The sequence below is a fragment of the Chanodichthys erythropterus genome, chromosome 18 (assembly GCF_024489055.1).
Source record: "Chanodichthys erythropterus isolate Z2021 chromosome 18, ASM2448905v1, whole genome shotgun sequence".
NCBI classification, from domain to species: Eukaryota; Metazoa; Chordata; class Actinopteri; order Cypriniformes; family Xenocyprididae; genus Chanodichthys; species Chanodichthys erythropterus.
Genome location: NC_090238.1, coordinates 14,696,138 through 14,722,061, shown reverse-complemented (window position 1 = coordinate 14,722,061; position 25,924 = coordinate 14,696,138). Strand labels below are relative to the sequence as shown.

General features: G+C 35.9%; 1 protein-coding gene across 2 annotated transcripts in view; it reads right to left on the bottom strand.

Annotated features, from left to right (window-relative positions):
* The window catches only part of si:ch211-266o15.1 (zinc finger MYM-type protein 4), a 37,853-nt gene that overhangs the window by 857 nt on the left and 11,072 nt on the right, over window positions 1–25,924 (bottom strand). Inside the window, exons 6-28 of one of the 2 annotated variants that reach the window (XM_067366949.1) lie at window positions 25,723–25,884; window positions 25,564–25,639; window positions 22,254–22,665; window positions 19,640–19,802; window positions 18,660–18,866; window positions 18,254–18,401; window positions 16,184–16,299; window positions 14,813–15,154; window positions 14,419–14,569; window positions 13,473–13,645; window positions 10,870–11,014; window positions 10,565–10,681; window positions 10,423–10,466; window positions 9,565–9,712; window positions 9,355–9,485; window positions 9,141–9,273; window positions 8,834–9,025; window positions 7,612–7,706; window positions 3,170–3,314; window positions 2,848–2,999; window positions 1,974–2,088; window positions 629–883; window positions 389–512 (exon numbers count right to left, since the gene is read on the bottom strand). In XM_067366949.1, the coding sequence (XP_067223050.1) occupies window positions 389–512; window positions 629–883; window positions 1,974–2,088; window positions 2,848–2,999; window positions 3,170–3,314; window positions 7,612–7,706; window positions 8,834–9,025; window positions 9,141–9,273; window positions 9,355–9,485; window positions 9,565–9,712; window positions 10,423–10,466; window positions 10,565–10,681; window positions 10,870–11,014; window positions 13,473–13,645; window positions 14,419–14,569; window positions 14,813–15,154; window positions 16,184–16,299; window positions 18,254–18,401; window positions 18,660–18,866; window positions 19,640–19,802; window positions 22,254–22,665; window positions 25,564–25,639; window positions 25,723–25,884 (3,746 nt within the window). The remainder of the gene's footprint in view (window positions 1–388; window positions 513–628; window positions 884–1,973; window positions 2,089–2,847; window positions 3,000–3,169; window positions 3,315–7,611; window positions 7,707–8,833; window positions 9,026–9,140; window positions 9,274–9,354; window positions 9,486–9,564; window positions 9,713–10,422; window positions 10,467–10,564; window positions 10,682–10,869; window positions 11,015–13,472; window positions 13,646–14,418; window positions 14,570–14,812; window positions 15,155–16,183; window positions 16,300–18,253; window positions 18,402–18,659; window positions 18,867–19,639; window positions 19,803–22,253; window positions 22,666–25,563; window positions 25,640–25,722; window positions 25,885–25,924) is intronic. The other variant, XM_067366950.1, reaches the window with a different exon arrangement.

Genomic DNA, 25,924 nt, shown 5'->3' with positions numbered 1-25,924 from the left:
GTGAGTAAATTATCAGCAAAATTTTATTTGAAAGTGAACTAATCCTTTAAGCAGCAGTGATATTTTAGTATTACTTTTATAATATTATAGTATTTATTAAAACTATTTTTAGTTTTAATTTTATTTTGTGATTCAGTTTTAGCTGTGTTAAATTTTAGTACTTCCAGTTTTTTAATTTAAGTTTGTCATATATTTGTGTTTTATTTTATTTCAGTTAACAAAAACCTATTTTTAACCGTTTTAACCAACAAAAAAAGTAGAATATTTCTCTTTTTCAGATCATCTATTTTTGCTGAATGGAAGACATTGTTGGAGTGTTGGAATGACGAAGTGGTGACTGAATTATGACAATTTTCATTTTTGGGTGAACTATCCCTTTAAAACTCACCATTTCGAGAGATAGAACTCGTAGAGTCTGACAGGACAGCGTAAGGGGTTCTCCAAATTCTCTGGCATCTCCAAAACCTCCTCTTCCACCGTCTCTTCCTCTTTCCTCCTTTTAGCAGTCGGTGCTTGATGTTCAATAAACACAAGAAATATTATGAGCACAGATGGATGCTCACATGACTAGGAGCTCTGTAAAGATTCAAACACAGAGTGGTCATTGCATCTTCAGCGCAGCCCTCACCTTTCTTGTCCTTTTCCTTTTCCTCTTCCTTGCTAGGTAGATTGAACCGAAGACAGGAGGTCACGCCATTTTTGGTGGTCTTTGAGCAGTGGGAGACATTGGAGAATGCAAGGCGTCGATGCTCTTCAACCGTTTTGAGGTTGAGCAGCTTGGCTCCAAAGAACAGCAGCGTGTTGAGCAGAACCATAGGAGATAGAGCGCCCAACTGCTTGCACTCCCAAAGGTACTCCTCCTCAACCCGTGAGTGTATATATCCTGTGGAAACATCATTATTATCCTTAAAAGCCTATTCACAAAAATTCTCCTAGTGAAGAAGAAACTTTTGTCATGTACACTACCGTTCAAAAGATTGTTTTTGCAAGAAGTCTTTTCTCCTCACTTAGGCTGCATTTATGTAATCAAAAATACAGTAAAAACAGTAATACTGAGGAATTATTTTAACAGTTTAAAATAACTGTTTGCTACAGTCAAACCAAAATTTATTCAGACACCTTCAACATTTCACACATTATCACAGTTTATTCGCTCTAGTTTAGGTCAACCAATTACCAAGCAATGTTTAATTTTGTTCAGTCTGTGGTGTAAAAAGTTCGCATTAGCAATTAAAGAAAAACACTTAAGCAAAACATGGTCAGGTCAAAGTGTCTGAATAATTTTTGGTCACAAATTTTTGATCAATTTTAATGGTAGTCCACTGTATGAAGAATTTGGGGTATAATATGTCACAGTTTACTTTATTTTGCTATCCTCACTTACATAAATGAACTATAGTGTCCTGCACCCACTAGTAAAAAAATATCAAAAATTATATCTGGTGTTTGACTGTATATTAATATGTTTTAAAATAATTCATTCCTTTGATGGCAAAGCTGAATTTTCAGCATCATTACTCCAGCCTTCAGTCACATGATCCTTCAGAAATCATTTCTTCTTATTATCAATGTTAAAAATTATTGTGCTGCTTCATACTTTTTGGAAACCGTGATACTTTTTTTTCCAGGATTGTTTGATGAATCATTTATTTGAAATAAAATGTTTTTGTATCATTATAAATGTCTTTATTGTCACTTTCAACCAATTAAATACATGAAAAAATGCTGAAAAAGAATATTAATTAAAAAATCTTTTAAAAGTGGAAATGAACTGTTTTTTTTACTAATTTCAGAAGTATTTCAAATGAAGCTTTAAAAAGTACAAATATTCCATGTAGTCTCTAAATTAAAATGATGTCAAACTGCTAGCACAATAATAAAATTACAAAAATGCTTTTTTTTTTTTTTGAAGTATAAAATAACATGACATTTTTCAGCAGGTGACAAAAAAGTGATCTGAAAAAGATATTTACCTCCGGGTGGTAATGTATTTCCCCAGTCCTTCAGCAGTGTGGTGATGTCAGTGATGAACTGACTATAGAGCGGATCCGTGAAGATATTCTCAAGACGCTCATTTTCAAGCAGGCACTAAGAATTTAGTGAAGACAGAATATGTGACTAAAATGCTTATTTAAAAAAAGTGTTTTTACATGCAATTACATTTAAAGGTGCTGGATTTAACCCTCAGGTCAAAAGTGTTTTTCTCAGGTCAAACATTTTTTTCCCCAGTAAAATCAATGTAGTATATTTTTGTTCATTAATGTTATATTTCATAATTTGTACATTGAGGGAATGTTATGGTACTAAGTAATATTTATGCAATAAATATCTTCCATTTGTTTTCACAATTTTTTACAATACAATATTTTTTCAAATTTTTTATGTATTGTATGTTTTTTAAATAACCCCTTTATTGCTGTGTGCTTTTTCTGCATTGTGGTTGATTTGTTTATTATACCCCCCAAAATTATCTGTATTTATTTATTTTAATAAACTGGGAGAAGTACAATGTGACTATTTTTTAGGACCATTTAACCTTTAAATCATATCCACATTTTTTGTTGTTGTTGCTGTTGTTAAAGGGGACCTATAATGCCCCTTTTACAAGATGTAACATAAGTCTCTGGTGTCCTCAGAATGTGTCTGTGAAGTTTCAGCTTAAAATACCCACAGATCCTTTATAGCTTGCCCCTATTTGGGTGTGAGAAAAAAACAGTTTCTGTGTGTCCCTTTAAATGCAAATGAGCTGCTGCTCATTTTTAAAAATCTAGATATAAAATGTTTTGGTCAAAAGTGACCAGAGAGCACCAGAAGGATAAGGATGAATTATTCATTTTATTCTCAAACCTGCTGAATGCCCAGGCACAGGTAGTAGATGCTGTCGGGTTCATACGCATTGCCGTTCGGCCTGCGGACCTCCTTGATGAAACGACACAGACCGTAACTGAGATCTGCAGAAGTGCACTGCAACACATCTTGCTTCACAGTCATGGGGCCTTCTGAACAAGACACAGTGGGAGAAGAAAAAGTTGCTAAAACACATGGTGGGTCAGCGCAATGTCACACACCAACTGCGACAGTGACCTTTACTAATGACACATGCTGCGTGAGTCACGAGGCAGACGGAGAGGTAATGACTCCATGTTCTGACCCATATGTGTGAACTTACCGGACTCCTGGTCCTGTTCACTTTGTCCTGTTTTCATTTTCACCCAGCTGGCCCAAGCTTCGACTCCATACATTTGGTTAAGCTTTGAGCTGGACGTACTAAGCCAAACACTGCCTGATGTATCCGTTCCAGATCGCTTACGACCCTGAATAAGACACACACAAACACTATTTTTAGTACTACACAAGAAAGAAAGAGGTCATTTTGAAAGGAAACTTACAAAGATCAAACCCAATAAAACACATTATCTGAAAATATGTTGTTACACAGCTATTTAGAATACCAACTAAAATAAGTTTAAATTAAATTTAAAAAGTAATAAAAATGTCAACAAAATTGCTAAAATTTGATCAAATTTAAATGAAAAGCTAATTAAAAATATGAACAGATACTATAAGGATATGTAATACTAAAATAACACTGGATCTACCCCTTTTTAAATAAAGACATTACATTGTACATAATTATATCTGATAAAGCTGCATGATTAATCCTTAAAAGATCCCAATCTTGATTCAAACACCCACACAGTCTTATTCCTAAATGACAATGATTTGGCAATGACTATTAAGGCTTTGACAAGTATGATTACAAACAGTTTTTTCAAATACAGCATCATTATTTCTGTGTGACAATAGTTTGGATATAAACGTTGATGTCTACGGTAGCGATCAAAAGAGGAAATCATTGTTTGAAATTAACTTGCTTCAAATAAAGATTGTATCAATTACACCAGTAGGTGGTGACAAATTGGTCACTGAATCATTCATTCAAGAAATTTGTTCAAAAACATGGATTCATCCAGTAATGAAACAAGTGAAGTCTTTATGAGTCATTGAATCATTCATTAAACCAATTTTTATCAATATAATTCAAATATTTTTAATAGACTCCAGCAATTAAAATTTTGTCAGAACCTCTAGTAAATTATTTTGTCTATTCAGAATCGTGATTATTTTTTTTCTTAAATCACAATTCTCAATTTAAGAATCATGCAGCTGTAACAGCTGACTATCCATAGAAAAAGTATCTTGCATTGCAGATATTAAATTCTAACATTTTATTAATATTGTTTTAGTGTTCATCTTGTTGTTAGGGTGATTGTTTTATCTACAAGAAAAAACAGACTCTCAAATCAGTATTTCATCTCCATGTATTTACTTAATTGAAAGTAGTTGTGTAATAATCATGATAAATGTACAGTAAACCAGTCATTATTGGAAAATAAACCACTCCAGGGTGATACAAGACCCCTCTGCGGCCCCCAAATATAGTTGATTCATTTTCTTTTAATCAACCAAAAAGAAAAAAAAGAATGTTTTACCCATCAGAAACAACAAGAACTGATAACATAACATGCATATAAATGAAAGCTCATCATACTGAATTCTTACTAAATATGTAAATAACAATTACAGATCATATGTATTTTAGAATGAATAAATGAAGACAAATAAAGATGATTCCTCAAGAGGTATAATACTGAAATAAATTCCTGAGTTTGCCTGACAAGCGTAAATAACATCCGATTCTTGTAAAAGCAAGCACAGACACTTCCGAATGTGAAAGAAAAAAAAAGAAAAAAAATTGACAGATGCCGCCACATTCATCTCCTTTTATGGCGACTTTCTTCAACTGCAGCCGCCTCCATGGCAACCACTCCATCATTATCATCATCTTCTCCTTCACTTTCAGCTTCTTCTGTCCCCATCTGGCCTGCATTCAGTCTCATTGTATTTGGCTGTGTGGCGTTATGTACAAAGTTCCTGATATCTTTTCTGCGTTTCAGCTTCACACTTTAAACAAGCTAGTCCGTCTTATATGCCAGGTTCCCTCCGGAGGGATATTGTGAACCTTCCTAACTGCCATCTGACAGCTTCACACTTCTCACTGCAACCATTTCTTTTCTTTCCAAGTTAGAACAACAACATTCTTGAACATTTTTGGTAGTAATTTTAAAGTCTCCAATCTAGGGTTTTCAAAAGTACCGACTTCGGTAAATGTTACGATACCAGTATTTCTCCCTAGCATTGAGTGCTGTTGAATGGATTCTTAAACACCTCTGATTGGCCATTGTGTTCACACACTCAACAGATATGTCTTTGATTGGCTACAATGATCAATGCTTCAAAAACATGGAAATAGACATCTTTGATGCTCTTCAACAAGTGCCTACATCAAAGTCCCTTTCAAGGAAAGTCTATTCAGTCGGCGGCCATTTTTGCAACGCCTCGGGCAGCTATTTCGGACGTCCAAGTCCTATCTATTTGAATGGGGGAATACTGAAATCTCAAACTGCTTGGCAAACTTGCAATTAAATAACATATTTCAAATCAGCAATGAAATCTGACATGAACCGTCCCAAAAATGTTGTTTCTTATGATCAAATAGTGTTAAAAAAAGCTTATATTTTTAAGGCTAGATGAGGCAATGCACACGTGGAAAGCTTCTAACTGCAGCTGCAGTGACGCAGCATTGACTTTACCAATCAGCGATTGGCTTTTGTACTTTGAAGAAGGGATGTATTCTGCCATATTGCGTGTTGCAGTTTCTCCCATTCATAACTAATAGGATTGAACCGTCTTTCTATATCTATACTCTTTGCTTACACAAATACACATGGCCGAGTTTGAAAGCAGGAGTCTATAAGCAGATACATTAGGGATCTGCTTAAACATCATTGATCATAGTAGCCAATCACAGACATATCTGTTGAGTGCGAACACAATGGTCAATCAGGTGTTTAAGAATCCACTCAACAGCACTCAAAATGCTGGGGGGAAATGCTGGTACAGTCACATTTTTAAAGTTTCAGTACTGACAACCCTATCTCCATCTCAATTCCTCTCTAGTGCCACCTACACTTAAAATCTGCACTTTTAATTTACAGCATGGTCTAAATTTCCAGCTAGATTTTCCAAATTTGTTTTCTGAAAATTACCTTTTCAAACTCCTCCTAAAGATAATAAAATCTTGACATTTGGGACAGATTTGATATATCAAACCATTCATCTCAGTTGTTTCTTTCCTAATTTTTACTTGTGGTGTACCAAACCCAAAAAACTAGGAATAAGAATATGACCAATTCTTTATAGATTAAGCTAAGCTCACACAGAAATTGGAGTTGGTATTTTAAGCTTTTAAAAATGAGTTTTATTTCTGTCATTAACCTAGTAAAGTTCTGTAATGAGCGAGTCTGCAGGGGATGATGGGACTATGGCATCTACAGGTTTAATTTCAGCACACGGCACATCTGAATAAGAACCATATAAAAGGAATAGATCACTCACAAATTAAATGTTATTAGAGTTCATCTGTGTAATACAGAAAAAATAAATAATACAGCTTTAGAATTATATAAAGCTGAGTAAATGTCATTTATGGCAGAATTGTCATTTCTGGGTGAACTATCCTCTATAATTTAGTTTCATTTTGCTTCCCAGCCAATTTTACTCATTTATTTTCCATAGCACATCCAAAACCAAAGATGGATTCATATTTTTATTTATTATTTATTATAAAATTAATCATTTTTTTTTAAATGGAAGCCAATATGGCATGAACAATACTGCTAATTTTCATGGATAATTGTGACATTTTATTAAATTCATTTACCCAGGTGTACACTGACTCCTCTTACTGATAACATGTTCATTAAATGATCCACAACATTTCTTTTCCCAAATTTAATGGGAAACCAGCTTTTTTGTTCATGTCCAGAATCCACAAATTAGTCCAATTCTCAACAACAACAATTGCATTTGTTCATATCCTTGTAAACTCAAATGGTTTATTGCACAAATGTCTTGCATAACCAAAGGTACATCTCTCATTTGATGTTTCTAGAACAATACAAAGCTGATAAAGGAACAGCAAAACAACCTTGTGATTTTCCATTGACAAGTGAAAAACATCAATACCTATATCTGCCATTCACAAATTGTTTTTAAAATGATCAAACTGCCAATGCAAAATGCTTTTGGAGCATTTAACAATCCTACATCTTGACAATAAAAAAAATAAAATAAATACAGCCAAAATTTTATGAAAATGTTAAAAACTTTAAAAATTAAGCTTTCAGATAGAATAGTCTCTTCTGTAGTTAGAAAGCTGCCAATTTTAAATTAATCAACTTGTCATTTGGCATAAACTGAGTATTTACCAAACCATACACTTTCAAAACCAACTACTTATTGAAGTAGAAGAAACAAGACATTTAAATCCTCTAAACCTTTGGTGAACAATTCATTTTTTATTTTTTACTTTGGACACACTTCAGTCTTTATCGTTCATCTAAAAGTTGGGAAACAACCCACATCAACAGACTTCACACTTCAACCTTCCAAACTGCAAAAAGACTCTGGCTGATTCTCTGTTGTTTTGTCGCTTGTGACAAACGTGTCTTCAACAAGCCAGGAATCTGATTCATTCAGATTACATACCCTTTTTCTGGGAGGGTGGCTGTCTCTGCCCCTTTTACGTCTCTTCAGCGTCAATACCAGTCTGTTCTCTTTAGCTGATCCAGGGTCAATTGGTGCTGTGAAATGACATGTTACAATTTTGTGGGAATTTTACAAATTATAAAACAGAAAAGCTGTTAAAATCTGCTTAATGTGCAAGCAAGAAAAATAAAAGTGTTTTAATGCAATAGTTTATTCAAAAATGTGTAATACTGTCATGTATTATCGTAGCAGGGACATTTTATGTGCTGCATCTAAAAATTTTTTTTTAAATCGATCATCAAAGCTCAACAAGAATAAAAGAGCATTCTATAAATGAAAGCTAAGTCCATAAAGTGCAGGAAAATTGAAAATTAAATTCTTGTAATAAGTGTTGAGAAATATAGACTGTTCTACTGCAAGTGAGATGAGCAAAAATTATTTTCTGTAGTTAAACGTGCCAACACGTTACTGATTTGTTAACTGGGGCTTCACGATTTATTGCGATTAAACCGCACGCGATTTGGCAAAGGATGCAAGCTTTATGGTCTGTGATCAGTAGTAAGTGCTTTTCCATTTGAAAGCCAGAGGGCGCTCGTGCGCAGAAACTCTAAATATGCCCTGCCGCAGAAGAAGATAATATGCGTCATATCGCTGTAGCTGAATAAACAGAAGACTGAAATGCTTTGATTGATTGATTAAACATGACTAATAAACACACGACTGCCTTATTCTGTGTAAGAAGCCACATTGTCTCACAGAAGGACGCTCAACTGTCGTTATGAAGTGAGTTTGGAGTAAAACATGTTATTAAATATTGTCTTTTGTTGGACAAGATGTTAATAAATGCTTCTCATGTCTGGAAAGATGTTTGATGCGTGTTGCTTTTTCAAATGCACATTATAAGTGACTCAAACTTGCAGTGCTTTCAGATGGATTAGCATTTGGAGCCATACTTCATTGACAAGCTGCGCATAAAAATAATAATAATAGCAGCCTTTGCGATTTCATAATGCACATGAACACAATAGCCAAACATAATGACTCAGCAGCACTCAAAGCATCACATTTTTAAAATTTCAGTACCGACCTGGTATCGAAGTTGGTACTTTGACAACACTAACATGTTGGCACGTTTAATTACAGAAAGTAAGTAATTTAGATTAATTTCAACTATTTCAATCAATTAACAGGCCTAAAACTAATTTCTTAAATCTAAACTTACCACGAGGAAAATCATTTTCCAGATCTGGCTGTTCTGATGGCAAAGACACGGTAGGGGCAGCTATCGGCTCCTCTCGTTCTGCCGATGCCACCAGTGGCTTCACGTTGGCTCCAGGATCCTCAGCATCTGCCCAGCTGAAGGGTGTTGATCTGGCCTCTGACTCTAGATCTCCACTGTAAGTGCTGCCCTGGTCTGAGCAAGACATTAATCCCAAGACTATCAAATACTGAGTCATTTAAGGAGTTTGTTTGAATATAAAAGGTTTAGATAAGCAAACAGGTCCAATAGTAACAAAACGTGTATGCACCAAGTAACGCAGGCTTGTCTTTTCCTTTCTCCACCTCATCATCTTCCACTGAGCTCTGAGCAGGCAGGCTACATTTAGTGTCTTTCTTTTCAGCAGTGTCTTGAAATCCAGGGATGACCATGGGAACAGGCACCTGGACATAAACAGCATGAAATTATAAAAGAGCTCTAAACTATAGCACAGAATAAATGATTCGACCATAAAGATGACATACCGGTAGAGGTAGCCCCATTGGAAAAGGTGTGTACTGAGTGTATAGATGCATTGGCACTGGAATGTAGACAGGCATCGGAATGGGAACCGGCACTGGCACCAACCTCACAGTCTCTCCGTTTTCGTCAATCACTGTGGACGGAGAAAGTGTTAACACAATATTTCACAACGACTTCTAGCAGGGGTGATTGTGAAAGGGAGGAAGGCCAACCTGTTTCAGACATATTTGGAGGGACTGTAGGCTCTGGCTGACACTGGACGCCTTGCTCTTCAGTAATAGGTCTGCACATGAGAGCTTTGTTCTTTAACATTCGTCGATGTGGAATAGCAGCCACTGAAGCATCGGTTTGTGTACTGGCCTGTAAGAAAAACCATTACATTTAAGGGTTTAAAAATATCACATTTTGGAAGAAAAGATGCACATTTTGGAAATAACTCTGGTTTAATGAAACCAACATTTCAAATGCTGGTATTAATACCAGTGAAATTTCACAATCCTTAATGTATTAGTTGTTAATTCAGTTTTGCTATTAACATTAAGTGTCTTATTTCTCATTAGTTACCTTAACTTTTACTGGAGTCGCCTTGATACTTCCATCTTTACATACACTACCGTTTAAAGTTTAGGGGCTGGTAAGATTTTATGATGTTTTTGAAGAAAGCCTCTTATGCTTACTGAGACCGCATTTATTTGATCAAAAATACAGTAAAACAGCAATATTGAGAAATATTACAATTTGAGATAAATCTATTTAAAAATTGTAATAAAATAAATTATTTTACTCCTGTGTTGTCAAAGCTGAATTTTCAGCATCATTACTCCAGTCTTCAGTGTCACATGATCCTTCAGAAATCATTCTAATATACTGATTTGCTGCTTTCTTATTATTATCAATGTTGAAAACAGTTGTGCTGCTTAATATTTTTGTGGAAACCATCATACATTTTTTTCAGGATTCTGTGATAAATACAAGTTCAAAGTTAAAAAAATAAAAATAAAAAATCTTGCGTGCATTTAATATTTAATACAACACTTTGTAACACGATGTATGTGTGCATCTCTACTTACTTCCCCAATGTTTTTTGAGCTGGCATTTGAGGTAGGTAGAGCTCCTGCAAAGAAAAGTATTTAAATTAAAACATAAATGGAATCAAAAAGCAAAATCTTTTAATCTAAGGACATAAAACTGAAAAACATGACAACTGAATACCTGTGAGAGCAGTATTTCCAGGTAATGTGGAGGCCAGAGACACCACACCACCAATTACAGGCATGTCCTTAGACAAGGATAATGGAGCTTGGACTGTAGTGGTATTAGACACAGTACCTTTGACGAAGCAACAAGAGTTTTAAAAATTAAATTTCCCAGCAGAAACTCTGCACATTTGTTAAAGGTCTTTATAAATAGGTTTCACTCTGTAAATAAACAAATAAGTGTTAAACAATGTCATTCGGTAGCTTTACTGCTACATAGGTTTACGCCAGTTTTACATATAGAACTACATGGTGACGTACCGTTGCTTGCTGGCTGATGAGGGGAAATGCACTTTGAACAGAAGTGCAGCAAACAGGACAGGTTACAGAAGTGTTTTGTTGTTCCATCCCAGACGAGGCTTTCCTTAAGTGAGCCCTGGTTCTTACAGCAGTGACACTTGGCCATCTGACACAACGAATTCATGCAGGAACGATGCAAAAAGAAACAACAATTAAAAACGCTGCCAATATGAAAAATTCAACAGTGCATATCTTAAATAAGAAAGCAAAAATTGTTGCTCAGTTCACAATATAATTTTAACCCCAACCAAAAAGAGGTGATTGTGAGGCTCTCTTTAAAGGTGCCCAAGAATGCTTTTTCACAAGATGTAATATAAGTCTAAGGTGTCTCCTGAATGTGTCTGAAGTTTCAGCTCAAAATACCCCATAGATTTTTTTAAATTAATTTTTTAAACTGCCTATTTTGGGACATCATTAACTATACCCTGATTTTGGCAGCGCCACCCCTTTAACACTAGAAGTCCCAGAGAGCAGCCATTTGGCTTTTCTACCTATAAAACCCGCAGGACAGCCGATGGGCTGGATGTCTTTAGGCTAATATCCTTAATCAGCTGTGAACAGTTGCTTTTGTTATGTAAACAATGTGGGGCCATGCTGAGCCACTTCAAGGAAACTTGTGTTTCACTTTGCCATCTTAGGGAGAAATCAACACACATGTTTTTTTTTCCTTTGTTGCTGAGATCTATTGATAAAAATAGTACAAAATAAAAAAAAAGAAACCAACCATTTGTACACATATTTACAAATAATATTAAAAAGTGAGTGAGTACATTCCAGCAATCACTCACAATCCTGGCACTGCCTGGCAATATATTATAAATACATTTTGTATATATTTATTATATATTAATCTTATATTTGACATACATCATAAGTCCATTTTTAAAAGTGTTTGAAAGATGGGTTCAAGTGTACTACAAGTGGAAACTAAATACATTTTTTCTATACAGAGATAGTATGTTAAAGCACATTTTAGTTCAAATTCATGGTGTCTCAAAATAGCACAGTTGAGTACACTTAGATGTTCTTAAGATTATCTTAAGAAGTACTAAAGAAGAGCTTTTAGTATATTAAGTACAAAATAAGTGCACGGAAATAGAGCACTGTACATTATGGAAGTGTAAAAGTGTACTAAAATAAAGAGTATTTTACTGCACTTTTTTTTCACCTGGGTAGACACTCCAACACTTTCCGTTTGCATTAAGATTATTTTTATTACCACACTGGCAGATATTGATCATTTTACTTAAGTAAAATGCACTTAATTTAGATCCCCCCAGGAAACAAGACTAAATATCATATATAATTTTCTCATATAGAAAATCCATCTTGATTTAAGATTTTTTTTTTTTAAATCTACTTTAAATAGGATAAAAAAAATACTTAGTATGAAAAGCATTTTTGCAGTGTGAATGAGTGAACTTTTTAAACATCACTTGCACTCCCTCATTTCAGGGTTAACATACTCAGAGTTTTCACTTAACCTCCTTTCTGAAACCGGCCCAAGTTCTCTGCTTTTAGCAGCCCTCCCTCCCCCACACATACAAACAAGCCACAAGCAACCATTCACACACACACCCCCAACCCCCCTGCAGATTGCTCAGGTAATGACCATATTTACACATGAATTGATGCTAATGATAGCCAAAAGACTAGCCAGTTAGCATCCACTTGGCTAAAGGAGGGTTACAAATCTCTGGGACTTCTAGTGTTAAATGGCGTGCTCCCTGCCACACGAGCTCTCGACTATATTGCAGTGCATTTACAAAGTTCACACAGCTAATATAACCCTCAAATGGATCTTTACAAGATGTTTGTCATGCATGCTGTGTGAATGCTTCGAATTATGTGAGTAAAGTATTTATTTTGATGTTTACGTTTGATTCTGAATGAGTTTGATAATGGCTAACGGCTAATTCTACACTGTTGGAGAGATTTATAAAGAATGAAGTTGTGTTTATGAATTATACAGACTACAAGTGTTTAAAAATGAAAATAGCAACGGCTTTCTTGTCTCAGTGAATACAGTAAGAAATGATGGTAACTTTAACCACATTTAACAGTACATTAGCAACTTGCTAATGAAACATTTAGAAAGACAATTTACAAATATCACTAAAAATATCATGATATCATGGATCATGTCAGTTATTTTTGCTCCATCTGCCATTTTTCGCTGTTGTTCTTGCTGGCTTACCTTGTCTGTGCACAGATCCAGACGTTAATACTGCCTTTCCTTGTCTAATGCTTTGAACATGGGCTGGCATATATGCAAATATTGGGGGCGTACATATTAATGATCACGACTGTTACGTAACAGTCGGTGTTATGTTGAGATCCGCGTGTTTTCCGGAAGTCTTTTAAACAAATGAGATTTATATAAGGAGTAGAAAGCAATGGGATTTGAAACTCAATATATGTCTTTTCCATGTACTGAACTCTTGTTATTTAACTATGCCAAGATAAATTCAATTTTTGATTCTAGGGCACCTTTAAGAGATAAAGGACAACTACAGCTTAAAAAAAAATAAAAAAAAAATAAAAAAATAAATGCCATCTCTAACCTCATAAAAGAGCACGGTGTAGAGAGACATGCACTCTTCTGTGCAAAACTCCTCCAGTTTGCCCCCAAAGAAGTTCTGAATGGTTTTATGGGTCATGTTTTGACAGTAGGCACAAACCCTGCATTGACCTCCATGCCGTTTGGCGAGATCATGCTTAAAAAGCAGTTTACAACCTATAAAAGAAAACAGAAAGAATGAAAGATAAGTAAATTTATGTGAAAAAGTTAGGCATATAATCAACTTTTAAATAAAGTTCTCAACTTGTTTTTCTTCACGCTTTTTCACTGTACATCAATGGGCACCAAAAACATGAGCTAAATTGTTTATTCTACACAAGTAAAAATTTCCTTAAGAACCAACATTTAAATGAAATTTCACGGGCTTTCGCACCGGAGGAATGTTTTCATAGTTCCTATCGGCAAAAGTACCCGCTCTTTGGCATGTTCGAACCGCAGGAACTGGTAACATTTTTAGTTTAGTTATAGCACAATAAGAATGTTGTATGCCGACTTGCCAAACGCCATATGAAATATCGGCACTCGCCATTTTTATAAAGCCTTGTAAAAACACAGTTTGCATATACTAATTCTACGAACACTGAAAGCAGTGTTATATGGACCAATGCTAAAATCCAGGCACTTCTCTTCCTTTATGCTACAGAGTTGTTGTTTAACGCCACACTTAAGTGATGTTGCTGTCAGCCAGCTTACGTCACTCCAGAGTTCCTACTTGCGGTGCGAATGCAATCAGGTAAATGGCCCTAGAGGAACATTTAATTCTCAGGGTACCACCCTGGTGGCTAGTTAACCGGAATTTCATAGGCCCATTAATATGCAAAATAAGCATCACATGGGTTGAATAGGACAACTGCCATTGCATTTTTGTTTTTGTGACCGACCAGTTAATAACCACTGATATAAGAATCAAGTAAAGAGGTTGGGCAAACCTTCACAACAGAAAGATCTGGGCTGCTTTTCATATGTGATGATGTCTTTGACAACTTTCTCTAGTTTGCAGTACTCGCACACAGCTTTCACGTTGCTTTCCCTCTTAAATGTGTCACAACACGCTCGAGAACAGAACAACCCTGCGTGACCCTAAGAGAAGAAAAAAAGAGGGTGTTTTAACAATGTTTTAAAGAACTACAAAAGAATTTCAAAAATCACAGAGCAGGAAAAATAATGAACCATCTGTCTAATATTGTCTTAAGTTTATGTAGTTTATGTTTGTGTTTTATAAAAGTGACATCACACTGTGCTGTTGTTCTGAATATCAATACAGCTGTGATTCAGCCACAGTAATATCACTTTTGCTCATGTGACCACTTTTGGAAGCCGCACCTTAAACTGGAAAACCTCGGGCTTAGAGCTAAACTGATTCTGGCACTGCCTGCACGTGAGTCGTATCGTGTCAGAGGATGAGGGAGGCTTGTTTGGCCATTGCTGCTGGGCGTCTTGTGAGTTAACCACACCAGGAGCTGGCACATAAGTTGGAACTGGATTTTGATTTGAGGGTGGTACAAAAGGTGGGGGAGGGTTGTAGCTTGGGCCAGGCACATTGGCTGATGTTTGGGTGGGCTGGAGATGATCGGTGGTGGGCCGAGGTGGGGGAGCGCTTTGAGGCTGCGGTCCATGAGAGTTTCCATTCATCTGGTTATGAGGTACAGAAGCATTCAGTTTCTCCTAAAGAAGAAAAAGAAAGAAACAGTCACATGATCTGATTTACAAAGACCAACAAACAAATTGTGGAGGAAAGAAAGCATATAAAGCTTTACAAGCAGGTATTACATGTTTAAAAATAAAAGAAACTTCAGAAAGAAAGAAAGAAACTTCATCAAACCGACCTCAAACTACTGAACGTTAGTGTACGTTTTATAAATACAAGGCTAAGTCACACAAACAATATGTAAAATAAGCTAAATCCTAAACTAGATAAGTTAATGAAATGGTCCATTATTATTTATTTAAACTAGTGTTAGAACTAGGAATGGGTACCGAAACCCGGTATTAAATGGGCCTGGGGCTAAATTATGAAAGACCGGTGTATCTATAAGCTCTGACGTAAACGGTTTTGCTGTCGGAACTGTAGAAATCATGAAGAAAATACACGTACATTTATTATTGCTATATAGACATTACCTTGCAAATTCTATCTATCCAGAGTCACCAGCTGTTTCTATATGCAATAATGTTAGGACACTTGTCTACTTTGCATTTTTGCAATCCAGAAGAGAGATCGCACTCACGCAGAGGAGATACAGCACGCACACAACATGAAAGCCCTGTTTGTGACGATGAAGGAGAGAATCAAACATTCGTCTGCTTACACTCTAGGCCTGTGATATTAAGCTAATTTTATTTTGATTTTGGCTTCCAAGGATGGTCAGAAAGAAGATATTTAACTGGGGTAAAACTATTAAAAACTAGCTGCGCTTCGTCTACCACAACTTCCTTCCCTTCACAGAGGTGCGCATTTGTTCCTCCCTAAACCCAAACTTAATGCCAGAATCAGTACAATCGGCGATTGTTGCAAAATGCAGTCTTTAGTTTACCGTTTTAAAACACTGAAAGCACAATAATCCGCACAAGAGACGCTGTTCCCCCGGCTGAATTGTGCATGCTGAATTGTGTGTATAACAGAAGCACCGATGAGAATACTGTTAAAGAAAGTGCAACACAAAATACTGTAAACATAGACAAAGAATGCAATACCTGGAATTTGCCCACACAGTCTAATGAGCAGAAGTTCCTGATGGACCCATCAGAAATGGCAAGGTGATACTGAGGAACAGCTACCTTCTTGCAAGTTGTGCATGGGAAAGAGGTGCCTAAGAGCAAAAAAAGATGGATCACCACAAGAGGAAGAAAAACCCGCTTTAGATGAATCTCATCAAATAGTATAATATATTATTATGGGTGGGAATCTTTTGGAATCTAACGATTCAATTCATATTGATTCTTGGGGTTACGATTCAATTCGAAAATCGATTCTTGACCCGCCCCCATGTATAAGAAATCCTGTGATATTAAATCTCATTAGGCTCATGTAAACATCTTATATTGAACTGTTCTATTCATAATAAATAACATTTCCTGCCATTTTTCAGTAGGACGTAATACTAGTTTATATTCGTTCTGCAGGTAGTTTTGCTAGATTATGTTTTAAGGGGACTGATAAGGTTTTTTTGTGATATTTGGCACCTTTCACCTGGCGCTTTAATGAAGGTGCTTTCAGGAAGAATTCAGAAGAGCAATATAGCTACTGTTAGTGCCAAACAGTCAAGACTTATTTAAACTACTTTATTAAATTGTACACACCTTGTAGGAGCATTATTTATTGCTCTAGCCCACTGCCGCTCAGCCTTTCATATTCGCCTCTTCAGCATGAGTGTGTGCATATTTTGCATTATTAAAATGTTATCAGTTTATGTGAGCGTAAAGTTGACATTTAGAATCAAAAGGAAGTGATTATAAGCAAAGTCCCTCTAAGACAAGTCATTTCACTCGGAGGCCATCTTTGAAACGCCTCTCGGGCATCCTGGGCATCATGCAATCTCTTTGAATGGGGAAACATCAAATTCTCCAAAACTGTTCGCCAACCTTACGATTAAATTTCATATTTGAAATCATCAATGAAATCTAACAACAACCGGCTCATAAATTTAGTTTCTAAACACTCGAATCATGACAAAAAAAAACTTTTTCAGGCTGGATCAAGCGAATGCGCAAACCTAAATGCGCATCTCTTCTGAGGCACGCGTCTGACTGTTCCTATAGAAACCGGTGATTCTAACGGCCGCTGAAGTGACACGATAACTTTTCCAGTCGGCGATCGGCTCTTATTTAGAAGGCGGGACTTATTTCGCCATATTGCGCGTTACACTTTCTCCCATTCAAAACAATACGAGTGACACGTCTTGTGTTATTCTATAGTCTTTGTTATAAGCTGGATCTGATCAGTGGACGATCTTTTGGGATTAGAAATATATATATATATATATATACGCTATTGGATTCTCAATATTTAGTACTTTAGCTTCAGATACAGGATATGTTAATTCGCTTTTATAGGTGGCTATTTGAATGCACTTTTTTTGTGTAAAGCTTCATAATGCTTCTTCTGTTGCAAGTCTCCTCTAGTCTGTCCAGCTGCTGAACTGCTCTCTCGGGTGACTTTTGTTTCCTTAGACCCGACATCACGTCATTAATAAATATTTACAAAATCGATTTTCAAAAAATGTGAATCAATTTAAATCGGTGGAAGATAGAATCGCGATTCATGTGAATCGATTTCCCCCCCCACCCCTAATAAATAAATAAATAAAGGTAACACTTTATTTTACAGTGCCGTAGTTACATGTTACTACATGTACTTACTATAGTAATAACAGTAAATTATGCATAATTACAAGTAACTAACCCTAAACCAAACCCTAACCCTAACTGTAACTCTATAGTAAGTACATGTAGATAATTAATAGTACTCAGTACTTATTTGAGTATTTACAATGTAACTACGGCACTGTAAAATAAAGTGTAACCTAAATAAAATGTATTTATTTATTGAGGTAAAACCACCATAATGACATTGGCTTTTTCATATTATAGTGAAAATTTGCTTAATTTCATGAAGCAAAAAATATCAATGGTCTTAAAAATATGCTTTAATGTCTTTATGGAAAATATAATGTTTGTTGGTCTTTTGATTTTGGGATAGAATTGTGACCTTGACACACAAGAGAGGATATTTGTCATGGTGCTCCATTACAACACAATATTTACCCGTCAAACTGGGAGACGCTTGACTCAGGGCCACACATCTTTGAGAGCAGAAGAATTCTGTGACACCCTGTATGTTTGTCCCCTCCATCATTTGTTCAATATTTTTGATATCTTGGCAGTAGGGACAGTGAAGCCGCTTGCCACTCTTCTGCAACACAGTGAGAAAGACAACAGCTTTAACTCCACTAAATTATTTTGCTTTTAAATCAAATTTTTTGACTTTTAAGACTGTTATTGATTGCAAAATCAGAGCAGAAAGGAAATGGGATCAGGAGACAAGTCAAATTTGAACCTGCATATCCCACATGACCAATTCCACTAATTTCAAAATGAAGGAATTAGGCCATGCATGACTAACACAGATTGAGAAGAGAACAGCGAGTTCAGTCATTTAATGTTGGGGTACCTGTTTGTAATTGCTGATGCATTCGGTGCAGCAGAACTTTTTAATACTATCCTCTATCTGAACCAGGTGATAGTTTCCTGAGGCTGTACAGTTGCCACAGTTCTCGCAGTAGCTCATGTAGAGATTTCTGGAGGATCTGAAGCGTGCAAAGCATTCATCGCTACACAGCTTGTGCACAGCACCCAGATGAGTCACTTCATGCTGTATCTGTAAAGCGAAAAAAAAAAAAAAGTTAATGGCTTAAACACAGCATTTACTGTAACCGCATGGACTCCAAGTTGACCTGATGTTCCATGACCTTGCAGTGGGCCAAAGGAATGTTTACACAAGGTGAATATGATTTCACCAAGTACAACATGTTCCTGGAACATCTTTGTTGATCCAGGATCAGATTTGAGGGACAAGTTTACAGTTTATTCACCTATCACTTCCCTCTAATTTTATAGATATGTTTGGTTTGTGTTAGGACTATGTTTTCGAAAAGAAATGTTGATTGAATATCAAGTTAAAGGCTGAGTACAATTATAAATGGTTTATTTTACCTTCTATTGTTTATTTACATTTCCCTGGTGAGTTTCTTTTTTAAATTAACAATCTATGTACATTTTTGATTGTTAAAGTGGTAAATATAAAATGGTAAAACAAGACTCTTGACTTCTCACAAGGTTAGCAAATTGTGCAAATGGCTCATTAGCTCAAAATGCAGGATAATAGAGAAAACAAGCTTTTTAAATTTTAAATTGCACCCTCGAGCCGGATTACGCCATTTTGAGGGCCTTCAATTTTTTGGAATGTTTGTGAACATAACTTTTGTACCGTTTATTTGGGAAACTAAATGCATTGCATCGTACTGCACTTAGATATAATCTACTTCACAAAGTGCACTAATCAAAACAATTCAGTCCATAAGGGAGTAACAAAAAAATACATGCAAAAGCCATAACAGTGAAATCGCATCATCTGTATAATTTGAGCCTTACCTCTTTGACCAACTTACACACACTGCAGTGTGTAAATATATCCGGAGGTGCATCTTCATACCTGTCTTTATAAATACTTAGACAAGCTTGGCTGCAAAATTCCTTTAGTGTGTTCATAGAGCCTACGGGGATGGTTATCAAGTCCTTCAGATTGACAATGACCCTTTGGAACAATAAAGTAGTTTAATAAAATGATCAATTCCACATTCCATTAGTATAATTTGCATTAAAGGGATAGTTCACCCTAAAATGAAAATGATCCCACGATTTACCAACCCTAAAGCCATCCTAGGTGTATATGACCATCTTATGTCAGACAAACACAATCAGAGTTATTATAAAATATATACTGGGTCTTCCAAGCTTTATAATGGTAGTGAATGGAGGGTGTGAGATTTTGAAGCCCAAAAATGTGCATCCATCCATCATAAAAGATTTATTGATGAACGGCGAAGCGCAGAGGATAGAGCAAAACAAAACAAAACACCGGTCATGACTTCAAAGTCTAAAACCAGAATTTTTAAAGAGAAATGTTGGAGGATTTCGATATAAGAGGACCTTCAGTTTGTTGTCCAGCCCTATTTTTTGAACCATAAGGTGTCTAATATTACGATACTCCTACATCCTACGTCGCATCAGAGATTAGGCTTTCGCCGCAAATTAATGCATACAGCAGTCTGTCAAAAGCAAGTTATTATAGTAAAGGTGCCCTAGAACGTCTTTTTACAAGATGTAATATAAGTCTAAGGTGTCCCCTGAATGTGTCTGAAGTTTCAGCTCAAAATACCCCATAGATTTTGTTTTATTCATTTTTTTAACTGCCTATTTTGGGGCATCATTAACTATGCACGATATATAGGTTGCGGCCCCTTTAATTACGTTATGCCCTTGTCTAATGCTTGAACATGGGCTGGCATATGCAAATATTACGTAACAGTCGGTGTTATGTAGAGATTTGCCTGTTCTTCTGAGGTCTTTTAAACAAATGAGATTTATATAAGGAGGAGGAAACAATTGAGTTTGAAACTCACTGTATGTCTTTTCCATGTACTGAACTCTTGTCATTCAAATATGCCAAGGTAAATTCAATATTTAATTCTAAGTCACCTTTAATAAAAAGTTAAGTATAGATATTTTTCTTACAAAAACCCATCGCTTTGCTTAAAGACTTTATTATCCCCCTGGAGTCATATAGTCTATAATGATATAGATTACTTTTAAGATGGATGGATGCGCTTTTTTGGGCTTCAAAATCTCATGCCCCCTTCACTAACATTATAAGCTTGGAAGATTCAGGATATATTTTAATAGAACACAATCAGAGTTAGTCTGAAAGATGAGAAAATCAAGGGATAAATTCTCATTTTTGGGTGAACTATCCCTTTAAAATATACATCATGTAATTTAATTTGCATGATAAAATAAAATATTTGAATCATCAGTTACATAACGGATTTCCACATTTAAAAGTAGAGAAAAATTCACTCCGTCTTAAAGGGATAGTTCAACCAAAAAATGAAAATTCTGTCATAATTTATTGACTCTTTTGTAATTCCAAGTTCCTTAATAACATAATATTTTTAGTTCTTTTCCATACAACAAAATGAGATCCAAAATGACAAAAAGCATGTTGTATGAACTTATTCATTCTTTATCATTTTTTTGGAGCTTGACAGCCCCAAGAACCCAATATTTTTGTTGTACGGCAAGGAGCAAAGATTTCCTGGTGGACTTCTTTTTTAGTTCAATGGAAGAAAGCCACACATGTTTTTAGGTAAACTATTAAAGGTGGACTCAGTAGAATTTCAAAAACACTGTTTGGAAGTTAGTCAGGCCAACACGAACAACAAATGTCTAACCAATTAGCATTAGGGGGCATATGACGATTGAGGAGAGAGATCGAGCAAGAGGGAGATTTGAAAATAAGAAAACAAAACAAACAAACAACCAACAACAAAAAAACTGCCGAATGAGAAATGCGACAATTTAAAAGAGCTCAAAAGAATAACTAGAATGAAGTTTTATGCCTGTGCAAGCGCTTTAGGACCCACGTTTATATTACAAAAACTTTCCAGCGATGGAGAGAGCTAAGCAGGAAGGCCTAAAAACAGACGCGGAGGCTGCTTTGATTCCCTTTCACACGCGAGTAAAACTGGATTTGAGTGTCATTAATTGTCTGGAGCTGCTGTACTGTTGGCGACTAACAACAAACACTTTGTATTTACTCTTGTGTACGCATTTTGTTGCATGTCAGCTGTGATAAACATACATCCACTCGCATTACATGCGTAACAGAGGCCAGCTAGTGAGAGTTGAGCAAGTAAACCACTGTTTTGTCATTGTTAGTGCACTCGCCTCGCATGTCAGCAGCGGCTGGGCCAGGGTTCGAGACTGATTTGGAGTGGTTAGAACTGCAGTGAGCATTTTGGAGGCGGAGCAATGAAGAGAGGGGTGGGTTTGTTTGGGATGATTTCAAATATCAACAATATCCAACAGCGTTTTTCAAAATCTACTTACCGCACCTTTAATTTAATACACTTTTTCAGTTATCTGTACACTCAAATTGACCGAGATGGAAAAAGAAAAAAAAAAAGTATAATACACAAGTACTCACTTAAGGCAGAGGTGGCAGGTTTTCTTAGGAGCGATAATGGGGGTAAATTGAACCGAGGGTAAACTGAAACTAGTTAGACAAACAGTGGAGCAAAACAGCTGGTTGGAGCCTTTTCGCTGGAACGCTGTTTGACCCTTCTGGAGGACTTTAGAACAGCCCGAGCAGCAGATCCTCACTGTGGGTGGAGGAGCGTGGACCTGGGGAGGCTGGGGCTGCAGGTGGGTTTGCGGCATCATCGGTGGCTGCATTCGGCCGTGGGTCTGGATTTGAGGATGCATCTGGGCCTTGGGCTGCAGCCGGAGTTGAAGCTGAGTTTGGGATTGGGCTGGCATAAGTATAGTGGTCCCTCTGAGTGAAGCAGTGTTCTGGGACATTACTGAGAATGAAGATGGCTGGGAGTGTGCCACAGACGCTGCAAGAAAACAAACAACAAATGAGCTAAAAGTTGTTAACCATTCTTGTTCTTATTGCATCAAAAGGCCACATTCTGCACTGTTTTAGCATTATATTTTCCCCTGCAGTATACTTGTAACGTCATTTGCTTAAAATGTTAGTCAAAGCTTCTTGTACCAGAAGAGGTTTTAGGAACCTTAGATTGCCATTTTTGGATTCGTAAATGATCTCTTATGACTGCCAACCTCATCAAAGATCGAGAGAAATTCATGAACTGAATTTTGATCATTAAATTCCTAAGGATCGTATCATTATTAGACTAATTTTGCAATCCTTCTTATTCTCCCTAGGATGTTGTAATAGCATCTCTGATACTTCTGTAACAAAAGTTAATAAGTTTGATTATTTTTTGCAAATCAGTTCAAACGGTCACTTTCAATTAGTCAATTCAAAACGTATTTTTATGCATTGAAACATTTTAGAAACAAATTTGTAAACTACTGGGTTTGTAAGATTTTTTCAGTGTCTTTGAAATAAGTCTCTTATGCTCACCAAGGCTGCATTTCTTTCAAATGTAAAATACAGTAAAAAGAGTAATATTGTGAAATATTACAATGACTGTTTTCTATTTGAAAAATTTAAAAAGCACTTTATTCCTGTGACGCAAAGCTGAATTTTCAGCATCATTACTCCAGTCTTCAGCATCACATGATCCTTCAGAAATCTGATTTGCTGTTCAAGAAACATTTTTTTTTTTAAATATTATCAATGTTGAAAACTGTTGTGCTGCTTAATATTTTCTTTTAGGAACTGTGATACATTTTTATAGGATTCTTTGATGACTAGAAAGTTCAAACAAACCACATTTATTTGAAATAAAATGTAACATTATAAATGTCTTTGTCTCTTTTGATTAATTTAATGCATCTTTGCTGAATAAACATTCATTTTCTAAAAAAAAAAACTTACTGATCCCAAACCTTATATTAAACCCAAAATATTAATGATTACTACATAACTTGACATATTTTACTGTCTTGAAAGTTATATATATATATAAAAATAAATGAGAGAGAGAGAGAGAGAGAGAGAGAGAGAGAGAGAGAGAGAGAGAGAGAGAGAGAGAGAGAGAGAGAGAGAGAGAGAGAGAGAGAGAGAGAGAGAGAGAGAGAGAGAGAGAGAGAGAGAGAGAGAGAGAGAGAGAGAGACTGATTTTTTTATAACCGATGCCGAAACCAATTATTTGCCCAAAAAACGATATATAGAAAACATTTGTTTTATTTTTGGTTTTTGACAATTATAACAGCACTGAACAAGCCATTTTAACACTTTTTAAATACTGTACTTTTTGCAATTTTACATACAAAACAAAAACTTCTACATCAATAAATAGTCTGAAAGAGTGCAAAACAATTTAAAAAAATAGCGCACTGTCACTAAAATGTCTTTTTTAAATAAATCTTTTATAAGGTAAACAAACAGGCAATGAATATAGCATGGAAAATTAACAAAAAAAGCGAGTCCATCTCATCTGGCATTTTATCGGAATTATCAATAATGTTTTTGTCGGTCTCTAGATTATGAAATACCTGCTAACAGAGCGTTGTTTTTATCTATGGTTTAACACAGAACGTCTCTCGCTGAGATAATTAATTTCCACAGAGCTGTAATTATTTAGATGTTTATTAGCTAACTAAATACTATATAGACGACGTTAATATAATTTAAGTTTTAAACAAGTGGATCTTGACATACGGTGGCCGTGATGGAGCATCTGATCGCAGTCAGCGAGTTAACGGCTTTATGAACGCAAATTCAGCACAGACAACACACAGAGAGAATTAAATTCAGCGATTTTATTTCCAACATGCACTTATTCATGGATGTTTTATTTAATTCATATAAAGTTACGTCTTTTATCGTAGCACGTGACTCTGAGTTTGTCTCTATTTTTAAGCGCCAAGTTGAAAGTACATTAAAGGAACACTCCACTTTTTTTGAAAATAGGCTCATTTTCCAACTCCCCTAGAGTTAAACAGTTGAGTTTTACCGTTTTCAAATCCATTCAGCCGATCTCCGGTTCTGGCGGTACCACTTTTAGCATAGCTTAGCATAGTTCATTGAATCTGATTAGACCGTTAGCATCGCGCTTAAAAATGACCAAAGAGTTTTGATATTTTTCCTATTTAAAACTTGACTCTTCTGTAGTTAAATCGTGTACTAAGACCAACGGAAAATGAAAAGTTGTGATTTTCTAGGCTGATATGGCTAGGAACTATACTCTCATTCAGGCGCAAGTTCCTTGATTATTATTATAACGGTAAAACTCAACTGTTTAACTCTAGGGGAGCTGGAAAATGAGCCTATTTTCAAAAAAAGTGGAGTGTTCCTTTAAGAATTTATCTAACATATCTTATTTTTATACATCTCATTTTTGCATTAATGGCGGTTATTTTAACTAAAGTTAATTAACTAAGGAATGCCAGTTATTTTACCTTTGAACACCGTTGTTGATTCATCTCTCTCAGACACAGCGCTTTAATGGCGGTCTCGCGCGCAATTCTCAAAGCGGCCACAAGATGGCCGATATTACAAAACAGACACCCGATTCTGGGAAAATGCTTAAATATCGCTACATCTCTAATTTTCACGAAACATTCTGCTTTCAATATTAATCTATTTTCGTCACTGGCTGTTTGGTAAAATGGATGGTGATTTAGTGATATGGTTTCTCTAAATGGGAAAAAAAGCTATTTTGAAGCAAATACATAAATATTAGTTTATGTATTTGATCTGTATTATGTATAAGATCTTTATTATTAACCTTTGTCAAATTACTGCAGTTATTTTTTAGTTAACAGTAAAGCCGATGACAAACAGTGTCCTGCACAGACAAAATAAATCTTTGTGCTCTCACCCGAAACTGCATCATTGCTGTTTCCACTGACAGAGAAAACAGAGCTAATCCTCAGTTCATCAGATGCAGAGGAGGCCTGAAATGAGTCACAAGTCATTTAGGACATGTTTTTACAACAGACTGAACAGCACCGCTGCACAGAACAAGACCAAATCTTACCTCATTCTCATTATTTTCAAGCTCCTGTTTAATACGGCTCGCGTCGGACTGGGGTATTAATGCTTTATCGTAGTCTTCATCAATAGGCTCATCCTTAATTCTTATTACAGGTGAGTAATTTGTTTCTCCATCTGTGGATTCTGTAGGAATCTCTGGCTGTAACTGGGAATGAAAGGCACTATTATCAAACAGCATAGTCCCA